This window comes from Athene noctua, chromosome 13 (genome assembly GCF_965140245.1).
Source record: "Athene noctua chromosome 13, bAthNoc1.hap1.1, whole genome shotgun sequence".
Taxonomy (NCBI): Eukaryota; Metazoa; Chordata; class Aves; order Strigiformes; family Strigidae; genus Athene; species Athene noctua.
Window position 1 is genome coordinate 17,196,678 of NC_134049.1, and position 15,160 is coordinate 17,211,837.

At 43.4% G+C, this 15,160-nt stretch overlaps 1 protein-coding gene across 2 annotated transcripts in view; it reads left to right on the top strand.

The window, feature by feature from the left end:
* The first annotated feature begins 4,431 nt into the window (after nucleotides 1-4,431).
* ENTREP2 (endosomal transmembrane epsin interactor 2) overlaps nucleotides 4,432-15,160 on the top strand; it is a 144,563-nt gene continuing 133,834 nt past the window's right edge. For both annotated transcript variants that reach the window (XM_074916888.1, XM_074916889.1), the window contains exon 1: nucleotides 4,432-4,672. In XM_074916888.1, the coding sequence (XP_074772989.1) occupies nucleotides 4,433-4,672 (240 nt within the window). In that variant the 5' untranslated portion in view covers nucleotide 4,432. The remainder of the gene's footprint in view (nucleotides 4,673-15,160) is intronic.

A 15,160-nucleotide genomic window follows, 5' to 3' on the forward strand; every position in this document is an offset into this window, starting at 1 on the left:
TTTCCTTATCTATATTAATTGGTAAGTGAGGCTTAGTGTAACTATGAATTTACTTCTTTTTGCTCATTTCCCACTTCTGTCATACTTGAAAATGTCATTTACTTAATTTCAAATAACAATTACAGAGATAAAGATGCATGAAATTCACTAAAGTTGAAAGTGAGGTAGAATAAATACAAACTTAGATCTACCAATATAGTTCCTAGTATGAAGCATGAAGCTGCTTTCTAAACTGCTTAGGAGCCAGGAAAGACTGACAGTAATGAGACAATTACCACAGAAGTGGGATCATTATCATGCTGGCTTCTGAGGTTTGATGTTTTTTAATAGGCTAATAATAAGGTCTGATATGTACTGCCCTTCTGGCTGCCTTCAGGAAATGATCAAATTATTTGTTAAATTAAAAATTAGTATATGATACTCTTCAAACATAAACATGGCTACTGCAATGCTTTTGTTACTACAGTTCTGGAAGAAATTTCAGTGCTGCATCCCACTTTAAATTACACTCAATGATACGGCACTGAAAAATACTGATGAAAGCAGTTTAAAAAAACCTATTTGGCAAAATAACTTCATTTAAAGTTAGTGATAATGCTTCCCAAATTGCCCTCAAATCATTCTCAAACAAATCCAGCAACTACGGGCCTTCAGAGAAAGCTGAGAAGTGTATCCAGAGCTAATTCAGATCTTGAGCAGTATCTGTCTACACCTGAATGCTCAGGAAAATTGGAATGAACAAGATGTGATCTGAACTCCTGCGGATTCCTACTGGAAGCCAAAACAGTTGGTTTTTTGCAGCCCTGGTCTGCTATCTTGGAAGCAGGCAATTACCTGAGAATTTACCTACATGCGAGGCTAAATTACGTTGATTACTTCAGAGCTTATACGTGTGAGGTTCACGGACAGCGGCTGAGCATGTGGATTTGCAATGCCAATTTGTAATTCCTCCTCTGGACTGTCCACAAATGTCTATTTTTTTAATGTGCCAGTTAGTCCTTGGAAATGAAAGTAAATTGCTTTGTACTTAATGCATACAATAGTATCAGCACAGGGAATTAGTGAGATGTAAATTCACACCCCAGTGTAATGTGTCCTAATTTCTTCAAGCCCTAGGGCCATCTTACTCCTGAATGAGAACACCCAGATACAGGTTTAAATGCATTTATTCTTTATAAGGTTTCTAATTGTCCTGCTGTTGAATAACCTTAAGCGTTTCTGGCTGCTTGGGGAATGAGCTGCTTAATCATGGAGACTGCACAGGTTCAGTTTGGTGCTGTGTTTTGTTTTGTTTCTTTCTGCTTGCCCCTTTCTGGCAGAATATTGTACACAGGCTCTTTCTTGACACTGATAGGTATATTTTGAAGAAATGTTTCCAATGTTGCATAGCAAACGGCTCTACTTGATTAAAAACAAGTGAAAGTTAGTTTCAGGGTGAGCTGGTGTGAACAAAAATTCAGTGTGATCTACTACCAAACTTCCCCCCCCCTTCATCTAGCTGTTCCACCTGGGCTTTGGCTTTCAGGTGGGGATGTAGCACTCCTGTGCCACCAACCAATTCAGGAATATCAGCTGAGGATGAGAACTGGGCCAAGGGAGTGTGTGTGGTGGTATTTTGTTTTGTTTCTTACTGGTTCCCATTCTGCTTATGCCCAGTCTGAGAAACTAAGACATTGTAAGCTGCCTCTTCTTTTGACTACTAGTAGTATTAATTTAGTATTATTCTGCATTATAATAAAAACTACTAGCAAAACAGCTGTCTCTTCAGTGTAGAGTCTTGTCAGGTGCTTTTTGGATCTGATGAAATTATTGCTTGCACATGTGCTAGAGCAGTATTTTAGCCATGTAGGGGTGACAGCACTATCATCTGTACCCTCACCTCTTCTGTGGCACAGGCAGCAATTTAAGTTAAAAGCGGCAAGCCAGAAAGCGCGCTTTTTTTTTCCTCTGTTACAGTAAAATATCTGAGTTGTATGAAAAAAAGATGAGACTTAATCTTTTGACATGTTCCTGTTAAAGCACACTTCCCCATTACTCCCTCCCTAGAAAACAAACTATTTTATGCAAAGAAGAGTTCTTGAAAGAAAAGAGAAAGGACCTCGGGAACAAAGACTTAAGCCTGGTTTACATGTGGTGTTTGGGACTTTTTTTGGTACAAATATCACAGTATTACAGGTATGTAGACTGCACATACCAATTCCTGTATAAAAAATATCACACAGTTATAGCCAGTTACAGTACTACAACCACATTAACCTACAGTAGTTATACTACCTAAACTATACTGCTATATAGTGAGATGATGCTAGAATCACAGAATGGTTTGGGATGGAAGGGACCTTAAAGATCATCTAGTTCCAAGTCCCCTGCCCCAGGCAGGGACACCTTCCACTAGCCCAGGTTGCCCAAAGCCCCGTCCAACCTGGCCTTGAACCCTGCCAGGGAGGGGACAGCCACAGCTTCTCTGGGCAACCTGTGCCAGTGTCTCACCACCCTCACAGGGAAGAATTTCTTCCTCAGATCTAATCTAAATCTCCCCTCTTCCAGTTTAAAACTGTTCCCCCTTGTCCTATCCCTACACCCCCTGATCAAGAGTCCCTCCCCCCTTTCCTGTAGCCCCTTTCAGCCCTGGGAGGCCGCTCTAAGGTCTCCCCGGAGCCTTCTCTTCTCCAGCTGAACCCCCCCAACTCTCTCAGCCTGTCCTCACAGGGGAGGTGCTCCAGCCCCTGAGCATCTTCATGGCCTCCTCTGGACCTGCTCAAGCAGGTCTGTGTGTTGCTAATGTTGGGGCCCCAGAGCTGGACCCAGCACTGCAGGTGGGGTCTCACAAGAGCAGAGCAGAGGAGGAGAATCCCCTCCCTGTACCTGCTGGCCACACTTCTCTTGAGGCAGCCCAGGATACTGTTGGCTTTCTGGGCTGTGAGCACACATTGCTGGGTCATAGTCAGTTTTCCATCCTGTGATGGAAAGTCCTTGACAGAGCTGCTCTCATCCACTCCTCACCCAGCCTGTATTTGTGCTTGGGATTGCCCCGACCCATGGGCAGGACCTTGCACTTGGCCTTGTTGACCTTCAGGAGGTTTGCACGGTCCCACCTCTCCAGCCTGTCCAGGTCCCTCTGGATGGCACATCCCTTCCCTCCACATGGGACCCCACCACACAGCTCGGTGTCGTTGGTGAACTTGCTGAGGGTGCCTCGATCCCACTGTCCGTGTCCCCAGCAAAGATGTTAAACAGCGCCGGTCCCAACACCAACCCCTGAGGACGCCACTTGTCACTGCTCTCCACTTGGACATCGAGCTGTTGACCACAACTCTCTGAGTGTGACCACCCAGCTAATTCCTTATACACGGAGTGGTCCATCCATCAAATCTGTGTCTTTCTAAGTTAGAGACACGTTATTTTTGGGGGGGTTCTACTGCTGTGTTTTTGCATTACTAGGCCTAGGTGTTTGCAGGCAATAGGTTATCACTGTAATTTCCCTTCTGCTGAAAACTGGCTTTTAAATGTGTTTGAGGTGTTGTGGGTAGCCCTGTGCTGGACATTGTTCTCACGGGCACCAGCAGGGCCGGGAACTCTTCATAAATAGAGGCTTGTTTTGGTGGCTTTTCTATTTCTGGTAGCAAGGATGCTGCAGGCTGAGGCTTGGTGGTAGTTCGCTGCGAGGGGGGGAACCGAAAAAAAAAGGTGAAAATGAGCGTGAGTATTGTGCCTTCTTCTTACGGCAAGAAACCCCCTTCCCCTCCTCCCCCGGGGCCGCTCCCCCGGGGCGCGGGGGCCGGGCTGGCAGGTGTCCCCGCCGCACAAAGCCCAGGCCGGGGGGTTCCGCGCGGAGGCTGGGCGCTCCGCAGGCCGGCCCCGAGCCCGGCGGCCGCCGCCGCCCCCCGCAGGCCGCGGCCCGGCGCTGTCCGGTGCTGGGGCGCCCTGGGCGGGGCCGGGCCGGGCCCCGCCGCCCAGCGCTCGCCTCGCACACGCCGCTCTCCCCACAGGGCCGCCGGCGGCCGCCGCCGATCCTCCTGCCGCTGCCTCCGCCCGCCATTGGCCGTAAACAACCCTTCCCCCTTCCCCTCCCTGCCTCTCCCCCTCCCTCCTCCCGCCGCGGGAGAGACGGGAGCCGCGGCGGGCCGGAGCGCGGGGCTCCGCGTCTCCCCGGGCGTGTGCCCCCGCGCCCCGCCGCCCCCCCCCCCCCCTCCGCAGCGGGGAGAGGAGGCGGCGGTGGCGGCTGCCCCCCTCCCGCCCTGCCCTGCCGGGCCGTGCCCCGCCGGGCCGTGCCCGCGGGCGGCAGCGCGGCTCCTCCTCCATGCGCCGCGGCTGCCCGCCGCCCCGCAGCGCCCGCGCCCGGCTGCCCCGCGGAGCGCGCCCTCTCCGCCGGGCGCGGGGGGGCGGGCGGAGGCGGTGCCGCCCGGCCGCGCCGTGAGGGGCCCGGCGGAGGATGCCGGCGGGCGGCGGGGCGGCGCGGCCCCCGGGCGGGGCGCGCTCCCTCAGCCCCACGGCGCTGTCCCGCAGCCTGTCCCGCCTGCGCGAGCACCGCGCCCGCTCGCGGGCCATGCTGGCCCTGGGGGTCACGCAGATGGTGCTTGGCTGCCTCATCGTGGCCGTCAGCTTCGCCGCCCTGGCGCTCACCACCTCGGCCCGCGTCCGCCACTCCTGCCCCTTCTGGGCCGGCTTCTCGGTGAGTCGGGGCACGGGGCGGAGGGGGGCAGCCACGCGCGCCCGTGAGCCGGGCCCGGCGGGCGCCGCGCGGTCCGCGCCGACAGGTGGGACGGGAGCGGCGGGGGCGCGGGGCCGGCGGGGTGGGAGATGCTCGCTCGGACGCGCCGTGCCCGCTGCGGCCGTGGCGCGTCCCCCGCCGCGGGCAGTCCCCGCGCCCGGCGGCGGCGTGACGGCGCTTCGTTGCCCCCTCGGAGGGGCCGGCCCGCGGGGTTTGGCGCAGCGTCGCGGGGAAGTTGGAGGGCAGCGCAGCGCTCGGCGTCGCCGCGGCGGTGGCATCCGCTCCGCGGGCTGCTCTCGCCGTCCCTGCTGGCGTCTGTATCCCCTCCGACTCGGACGCTGCCCGAGAGCTCACCTTGAGGCGCGGCCGTTTCTCAAGGTCTCGGCGTGGGGTTGTGCTCGGAAGCAAATTGAGCCCCAGGCAGCGCTGTGCTGAAGGCAGCGCTGTGCAGGAGCGCAGCGGGAGCGGGTTTTGGTGCGCGCAGGCGGCAGGGAAGAGCTCCGCGCCGAGGGGAGGGCGGCCGCGCCGGGGAGGCCTGTGGCCCTGGGGCGCCCAGCGGTCCTGCCGCCGGAGAGGCCCTTGGTGCCGTGGCACCGGCTGTCGGAGAGAAAAGCTCGGTTGTTCTGGACGCAGATGCCCAAATCCGAGTCTTCCTGACTCCTTTGTGACTTTCTTGTTGACTTTCCATTGTGTCCTGCTAGCATAAGTTTAAAAAAAAAGCTAAAAGCTGATACTCTTATTTACTCAGGTGGCCTCACTCAGTGCTGCTAATCTGTGTGTGCGTGTGGGGGGGCACACTGCACACACGGGTGTGTTAGTATAGTACTGCTTTATGGAAGCTTCTCTTAGAAGCAGTGAAATCGGACTTGAGAATTAGATGTTTCCGAGTAACAGACTCGGTGTTATTGGTGAAGATTTGCCCCATTTAATTTAATGCGTTATTGGTTTCAAGTATGTCTTTTCAGTCTGTTAAAGACCAGAGAGTTTTCAGCTTTAGAAGTGCTTGTTAGAAACCAGAACTGTTAGATAAATTATTTAGGTTATTCAGTTCTGAGCATGTGGCAGAAATGGTGTAAATTAAACAAAAAGCTATTTAATATGCTCTCACACAGCATGTTACTCAATAATTTTCTTTGAGTCCTTCAGACCTGAAGAGTAGTTTTGGATTAATTATTTACATATTTTTCTCGATTTAACCAGGACTTTTTGTAATCTGGAAAAGAAACATTAGGTTACACTAGTAGCCTTGGTATTGTAGTAATCATCCTTTTGCGCTTCAACCTCTGCAAGCTAATACTCAACTATTCATTGTGATGAGGTGTGAATTTTAAATTAAGAATCTGGTTGCTTATATATTAAAGTGCTACTGAAACTACACAGCTTAGTCAGACTTGGTTTCTTACCTTGACAGACCAAGCAGGAATGTACACAACTGATCGTGTATTCCAGTAAGCACAACTTTTTCAGTAATACCTTTTTTCCCCAGCTCCTGTAATTTTTATGGAAGGAGACTTCTGGGGGTTATCAGTATGCTCCATGATATGTTGTTTTTCTGATTGTGGATGCCTTCTACTTTTTTTTTTTTTTTTTTTTTTTTTTTCTGTGCAGCGTAACCTGTAAAAAGTATGGTTTCCAGTTAGATGTCATGAATGTTACTTGCTCCTCATAGAGAAGAAAGCTGTGATTCCAGCCTGTGGTGTGAGTTGGGAGAAGGCACAGGGAAAGTATTGCAAGACTGTTAAGTAGAAGGCCTTACTGTCCTGTGTTACCAGCGTGAGGCGGGTATACATTGTTTCCTGAATTAAGACCTTAGTTTTTGAAAAAATAATTCTACCTTATAAATGATCTATCAGATCATGAGAATGACCATACTTTTCTCCTAATCTCCTTATTTCTAAGTCTCAAGAAATAAGGTAAAAGTAGAGCAGTTTTCAAAGTACAGTGAGCCCTAAAGAACTTTTTGAGGCTTTTAGTTGCTTACACAGCATTTTCTAAAAGCCTTTTGAAGTATTTAGAGAGTTCAACAAAAACTAGGTATATCATCACTCACAGCTGAAAAATATTTATGTGAAAGAGTGAATGTTTTTAGCTTGCTTCTGGAAAATACAATTAAAGAAATAACTAAAGGTGAGTTAAGTGACATGAGAGAAAAATAATGGAAGTATCCTTTCTCTCTTTGCTTGGTGCTAAAATCAGTCATAAATATTGACTCCCTTAGAACTACTTCCCACTGCTTTGGAAATAAGTAACTGAGTTGCTTGATGGTCAAGTAGCAATTCTAAACCTTGGGTTTCGGGGTTTTTTTTTTGAGGGCTATGATATGCAGTAGTTTTTACTCATTAGAAATGCACATCCTAATCTGGAGTAGTCTTGACACTGGCACTTTTCAGCATCTTTTTGACACCAGCCGCCCTGTCAATATAAATGAAGGCTGCAAGAATTTGCTAAGAATGTTTTAAATGTTTTTGAAAATAATTTCCCAATGTTTGTAACATTCTAATTGGTTGGAAAAAACCCCAACTGTCTGCATATTACCCTCCTCACAGAAAATTCTCTAATCAAGTGCAATGAAAGGTTCTGATTTCTCGCTTTCTTTTTGGAATCAAATCAAGTGACTCTACCAGTGAGATCTTATTTAAAGAACAAGGCACCATAATTTCCATAAAACTTTGAAGAATTCGGAGCTTATTTAAGCATCATTCCATAAATTAAAGCATTTTGCTTTCTCTTACCTTTTATAGCATCATATTAAAAAAAAGAAAAGATATTTTCATATATTTTGTATTAGGACCTTTTAAGGTAATTAGTGGGAGCCAACTTTACACTGAGCACAAGGGAATTTGGGGGTTAGGTGGGCAGTTACTGGTTGATTCTCTGCATAGGCAGAAATCATTGGCAAGATACTACAAGCTGTGTGGTGAAATGCTAGGCAGTTGGTTCCCATTGCAGCCTTTCATTTGGGAGAATAGCAATTTCATTTTCACATTATCTCAGTTGGCTAAAAGTACATGCTTTTTCATATGAGATATAGGAACGTAAGTGGCTCTCATCCTTTTAAGACAACTGAATATTAGCCTCATCTTGATCATGGAAGCATAGGTCTTAAAATGAGGCTGTGCTGGTACATCAGCGAAACTTTCCCCAGAAGTATAAGCAGTAACAAGGTTCTTTGTCTTCCCTGTAGGTCCATAGTTGCTTGAATATGAGAAAATATTTCTTCATTCTTTTCCCTTTAGAATCTAGCAGATGTACCAATTTGTAATTTACAGGCTTTGTACATGCTCAGATTGATTGTAATGCTCCAGCTGTGTGTGTTAATGTTTATGGTTACTGTATCAGTGTAGGACACTAGCAAACCACAGGCGTGATAGAGGTGTGTTAGCATGACTGCAAAAGCAAATCTTGCTCTCAGCTGTAATTTCTTGAAATTATTTAAAGTTGGCAATAAGATGTTTATATCCCAGTCTCCCTGGCCTGCCTTGATCCCAGAATTCTGAGAACATTTCCAGCCTCAGAGACTAGAGTTTTCTCTAGTACAGGAAAGCAGTAATGAAATTTTAAGTTAAATCTAAGATTACCCGGGTTTCTAAAATCATACCATGGCAGTAGAAATCATAAAAGAACATAGAGCAAAGTACAAGCTATCTCTTCTTTTAGATATAGTTATTTGACAGCAGTTGTATTCTTATGTAGAAGTATGTTGCTGGAAGATCTTGTGCTGCCTGTCCTTTTTCTTAAGTTTCTTCTCAGTTCTGCCTCTCTTCATCCATATCCCATGTTCAAAATGGATAAAGTCCTCTGGTTCAAAGGCAGCTTTCATATAGTATGTTTTCAAGTTTTGTGACGTATGGGGTTTTTTGTGTGTGTGTTCTTTGAGAAGGGAAACAGATAACATAGGGAGATTGTCAAGGTGAGCTCAGACCCATGAGTCCTCTCTCATGGAAGTGTGAAATACATTATGTACTTGTCTGCATTATTAACTGGGAAAGCTGAGTGTAGAGCTTTTTCTGTATTCTTCTATGGCATTGTACAAAATAGGTTTAAATCCCTCAGATGATGCACAGAGGAGTTAACTTTCGAAAGCTTCTACCAGTCTGTGACCCTGACTGTTCCTCACGTGCAGCAGGTTGTGTTAGCATGTTCTTATGCAGAATCTTTGTGGAAGCGAAGGGGAGATTACAGGTAAGATGTTAGCAGTTGTGAGTGTTTATCTCTTCTTCTCTGTTTCAGGTACAGATTTTCTCCTTCCTCCTTTCCCCTTTTTCTTTCCCTGTTAGGGTTTTCTATTATTGCTTGCTCCATATATGCTTTTCTATGAGAATGTATAGTATGGGTTGCTTGTTTTGAGTACCTCTACTTTATCACACACAACTTGAGTGTTTAGCCTGCAACGTTCTTAGTTGAAACTAATTTTTTTTTCTAGAATTTGTATAAATCATCAGAAATGTTCCTGAACATCTGTTGTAACCACAGAAGGGTCATTAGGTGTCTGGGTAAGGTTATATGACCAGATCTCTTATCTGTAAATGATTGTTCTAATGGTAGTTTTTAAATCTGTGGACTCCACGACCAAGATGATCAGTTTATCATAGACAATTTGTTGTTCTGTGAAGTTTGCTACTGGTTCAGACAATGTTCAGTATCTGTAAATATTCAAATTCTTTCAGGCTTCTTTTGGAAGTAGTCGGTATTGCTGTTTAGGGAATTGAGTAAGTAAATTTCTGCACTGAAAAAGTTTTCCTCTTCAGGAGACTTATCAGACCTCTGATGCAGATTATCAGAGTTGGATTCAGGGAGCAAATGGAACTCATTTCCCTATGTGGCTGTTGAAGATCTTGTGTCATTCCTGAAAGATGATACATCCCACACACTAGAACAGTAATCTTAATGTTCCTTGCTTCAGGTTGATGAAATTTAGGAGACCAGGAAGTGGATCACTTCAGAAATCCTACAAGCAATGTGTGTTAACCTGTCTTTTGCTTATTGACAGCCTCTTTTCTGATAAATAAGTGGCTGCTGGATCTGGCTGCTGGCTAACAATTCGTGGTAGGTTTTAGCCAGTGTGATAGTCATGAAATATGAACAACTAGATTGGATGACAAATTTGAAAAAGTAGTACTATAATGTTCGACTGATCACTGTTAACTCCTCACTTAAGAAATGCAATATGTAATAACAGTTTTAGTTACCTGTAGTGGAACCTCCAGCTATATATACTTGTAAAAGAATTATGCTGTGGTTCGTTGAGACTTTGTCTGTTACTATCTACTGCTGTGTCCTTTAGTTAGCCCACCATCCCTGTTTTTATCTGACTACTACATGGGTTGGATTTACTAACACCTTAGGCATCCTTTTCCTTTCCTTTGTGAGTTTGTCAGGGCTTTGAAATGTGAGCAGGCTGGGGAGGGAAGTCAATTATCTGGAGCTTTGTGTCTCAGGAAGCCTGCTAGGCATGTATGTTGCTGGTACACAGTATTAGTAAAAAATTATCAATGTCACCTGCATGGGCTTGCCTCTTGCCTTCATAAAATTCACGAATATTGCAACATGTCTAGGTAACTGATCATTAATAATTTTGTTAGCATTCTTGATTTTGTACATCATGACAATTTTGTGTGACAGACAAAAAAAATTAGAACAAGGCTGTTATAAGAAAGTAGAACAAGGCTGTTATAACCTGTTATTAAATGCCAGTTAGAACCTGTGGTGTTGGCGTACAGAAAGAGATCATATGCATCATATAATCATAAGGAGTAAGAAGCCTTGGCTACGTTCTCTGTATTTTCTGGAGTCTGTGGTAAGGCACCGTTTTGGAACAGTGGATTCATGGGTGAAAATGTTTCCATATCCTGATGGAACGATAGCAAATTAGACAGCTGGAAAGAGGAACAATTGGAAAGTGTTCCTGTCTTACTCTTTGAACTATACATGGTAAAATGGCTATTTGTAACTTCCTGAGGATTTTGGGACAAGTGTAACTTTGAGATTTCTTGTCTTCAGTGCACTGGAAAATAGCAGACTCATGGAAGCCAGTGATTTGTTTCATGAGGCAAATCACCTTCTGTTGCTTCTGAGTATATTCTATTGCCTAAGCCTTATGGGGTTGAGAAGCACTCAATCATGCAAATTAATTTAATGACTTCCTGTGTTACAGGAAGGAATAGTTAAAGAAAGCAAGGATGCCCCCTTATGGTATGGGGCAAGGGGCGTGTCCAATCTGTAGGGACGAAATAGCATCAATTTTCTTTTCTTATCCTGTGTTCTGAAACCTCTATTTTTCTGTAGGCAGCCAAACTGCAGAATAAAAATATTACATTTTGAGTAAGTCTCTTACCACTGTCAGGTTAAGATACTCTTTTTTTAATTTTTAAATTTGTAGTGGAAAGATGGATGTATGTCTCAGTCTCTTTAGGAATGAAATATTTTTCCTGAATTCTGGTTGTCTTTTCCAGACATTCTTCTATGCTGGAAATGTATGAGCGTTTGGTGTAGAGACAGTCAATACTGCCCTGGAACACACCACTAGTTGTGTGAAACAGTTACAGTCTACTGTGAACTTTAGAAATAGATAAGTAGCTTGGTTGAAGTGGGAAATTCCAGCATCAATAATCCAGTCATTAGCAGCTGCTGAACTTATTATACTTCCAATTTTAGTTGTATGTTGCAACTTATTGAAGGAATGAGTTGTGAATTACCATGCTTAATTGGTTGTTCTTTCACAATTCATGTTTCTGCTCACTCCTGTGCCTTCTGGAATCAAAGGGCAGAAGAGGTAATGGGACTCTGTAAGGTGTGAACTGCCTGAAAATACATAATTTACAGGAGTATAACTATTTCAGTGGTGTATTTAAAGAAAGATACTCTTCTAGAAGCAGAATGTGGTGTGGTTATTACCTCTTCTCTGTGGGAGTAACCGCACTGCTTTAAAGGAATACTATGCACATGTGACAAAGCTGGGGAATTTATAATTGAGCAGTATTTATGCATTTAGAACATCATAACTTATGTGCAGGCAGTATTTTAAGATCAAAATGCCCCAAAGCTAAGCCTTCCCTCTTTGGCAAAATCGCAGAATCACACACTGTCGCATAACCACAGACTACAATCTGGATTTCTAAGAACAGTATGTTCATAATTTCTTTAAAAGTACTTGCTCATGCTGTTTGAAACTTAATTCCTCTATCCAATATAATTTATCGTTATAATTTTTGGTAGTCTGTGGATGCATCTGTATCAGTGTTTTAGTACTGATCATGTATGTGCTCCCACTCACTGTTCATTCACACTGTGGAGCATTCTCAGACCACACTTGATTCATGGAGGATAAAATAAAACCCAAAGATGTGCTGTAAGAGCCTAGAAAATGCAGTCTGACTGCCAGTAGATATTAAATCTCAGGACCAGACTAGAGCTTGTCTGAAGTGGCCACCCATCCAATATGCGTGTAGTGTGGATGCTCTCTTCTTAAGAATCAGTTCTTTTGCAGACAGATTTGCTTTTGTTCCATTTACTCTTTACTGCTAACTCACGTAGAACTTGTAAGGCCAATCTGAAAACTCCTGTATTGTGCAGTGGATGTGAACTCCCTACAAATTACTACTAATCCTTTCTACTAGGCAGGATTTTACTCCATACTGGTTTACATCTACATTAGTAATTTGATGCAGGTCTGCAGAGTGAAATAGCCAGTTCTGAGGGCCAGATGCCAGTGCTCTGTGTGTGTCTTTTTTGAGTATCTTGAGTACTTTTGAGCTAAATTGCAGAAAATGAGAAATACTTCTTTGAATTACTGCTGCATAACTTGAAATGAGACATTGATTTTGGATAGATTGTGATTTTTAAAAAAACGAGTAATTATTCTAAGAAGTGTAGACTCGCTTGTTCTTGTTACAGTATCCAGATAAAAATGAGAAAATGTAAGCACTTTGAAGAATATGTATTTTTTGCTTGGAGGAGGCAAACCAAACGTAACTTGCATTTTTGTTCATTACAACAGCTTGATTTGAACATGGATAGTTGAAACAGCATTACAAGTTTAAAACTCTGTGTCTAATTTATGAAGAGTTGCTAACTTCACAAGGTTGCTTTCAGTTTTAAATATGAACTTCCTTTCTAGATGTCATCATCACGAGTAATTTATGTTCTACAGAACAATCAAATGATGTCTTCATCGATAACTATATAGTTTTGTTATTCCTGTCACCTATAAAAAGTCCATCTCAGTAGAATTATTTTCATGTGAGGGATATAATTACTTATGAGATTGGTTTTGCTACTGTTTGTAGCAGAACAGAGCATGGCTTAATCTGAAGATTTTAAATAAACCTTCAGTGTCAGCTGAGATAAAAACATGTGTTCTAAAGCTGAACATGCTTAATCCAGAGGCACTGAGAGATAATAAACATGTAGCTTTATAATGTCACTTTTACATTCACTCTTCAAATAAACTTATTTTCATCTAGGTGAAAATTGTGAATGCAGCTATTTTTAAGATTTGTGGTAGATTTTTGGCCTGACACAGAAAGTAAGGCTATTATTCAATTTAAAAAAAAGGTATTATTTCAGCATTCATAGTAAAGAGCCAGTGAACAATGTCATTTATCAATAATAAACACAAGTAATTATCTCACTGTTACGCATTCTAGTGATTGTGGTTCTAGCAGAACAGTTGAACTGAATGGTATTATTTTGTTACAGCAGTGAAAGCAGTTGTTGATCAATGGTACTAAACTAGGAGGTTTTCCATTTCTGACTGTAAACAGTCATCAAGAACTGTCTAAGACACATGCCTTAAAATACTGCTGCGAACATGTGGCTAGCATACTGGCTGCTGTGTTATTCTGAAAATAATATCGGTAGAATGAGGTTTTGTCATATACTGAAAGTAGCGATGGTTCAAACAAATTTTATCATTCCACAGGCTAAATCCAAAACTGTTTGAAAACTTGTGAATGAATGAAATGCTGCAGCATTTCCATACAACTAGGAGTGTAGTATTAGGGGTCATGAGGGGTGAAGGAGGCAAAGGCTCGAGGTCCCGTGTTTATGTTGGTCTGAAGGGAATTCAGTCTGTTTTACATGTCCCAGGTGATCTGGGCTACCAAGCTACTGTCTTGACTCATAAATTCTTCCTCTTAAATAGAAATTTTCCTGAGGGGGAAAAAGACCACTTAGCATTCTTGTGGGAAGTTTCAGTTTTGATGTTCATGATTTTAAAGTAAAAAATATATTTGGAAAACTCCTAATGAAAGTATGTGATCTCCAAATAAAGAGTAGTTGAGTCTCCTCTTGCTTTCTTATACAGACATGTTGGCAGCTGAGAACTACATGTTTTGTTTCTGAAAGGTTATTTTATCTATTGCAAATAGTAATAGTTAGGAAAGTGTATTGATCAGCCTATCTCTTGGACCAAATGGATGCCCTTGCACTCCTTTCTGCCTTTACAGTTGCTTTCTGAAAGAGCAGTGTTAACTCAAGACGTGTTAGATTTGAATTTTTTGGTTTGCAATAGTTTTAAATGGAATAGAATTTTATGTGAAATAAATTTTCATTGCATGTAAAGAGCAAAAGGGGGCATCAAAGAAGAATATTTCTTCTTTGCAATAGTTTTAGTTGCAAATATTTGGTTATAAAGGATACTTGAAAAAAGTTGACTTATGGAATTGAAGTTCATTTATTTATACCATTCAGATGGATTTAATCTTCTTGCTTAAAATAACACTGAAACCAGAACAAAGCAAGCCTCAAGACACAATTGAAGGGGGGGGAAAAAAAAAGAAAAAATAGATGTAAAAAACAAGCTCATGTCCTTGAGTCCACATTATCACTGTGTCTGTACATGTAGGAATTTCTTACAGCTGGATCACACCATGTCTCTAACGCATCTCTGACACTTCTACCACAGAGCCTGCTGCATGGTACAGAGAGAGAATAGTGGAGACAAGACTGAAAGAGAGGACAGATGGGATGGCAGGTGCACTTTCTCTCCCTGATAACATTGTGCAGATTGGGCAAAATGTTAACAACTTTTCCATATTGCTTTTTATGCATGAAGGTAGGAATTGTAGCAGCAAGGGTTGTCCTTTCAGAAAGACATTAGTAATGTTGCTATGGTAGGTAGGAGGTAGATTTAATATATAGGCTTAAGTCCTTCATATAGCCAATTCTTCATGCTTGTTCTGGTGGAAGACATTAGCCTTTTTAAAAGAGTTCTTGAAAGACGTACCTCTTGTCCTATTTATACCTGTGTGACAAGGATTATTCTAGGCCTAAAGAATTTAGGAAGTAATTTAAGAATTTCTTCCTTTCCTCCCCTTAAAAATTTCCCATCTTTCCTCATGAAATCAGGTCATAGATTTGAAATAAAGCTTCACCATCAGACTGTACTTTGAGATCATGTCAAATATCATTACAGTATGCTATAACTAGCAACAATACTAAAGCATCAGT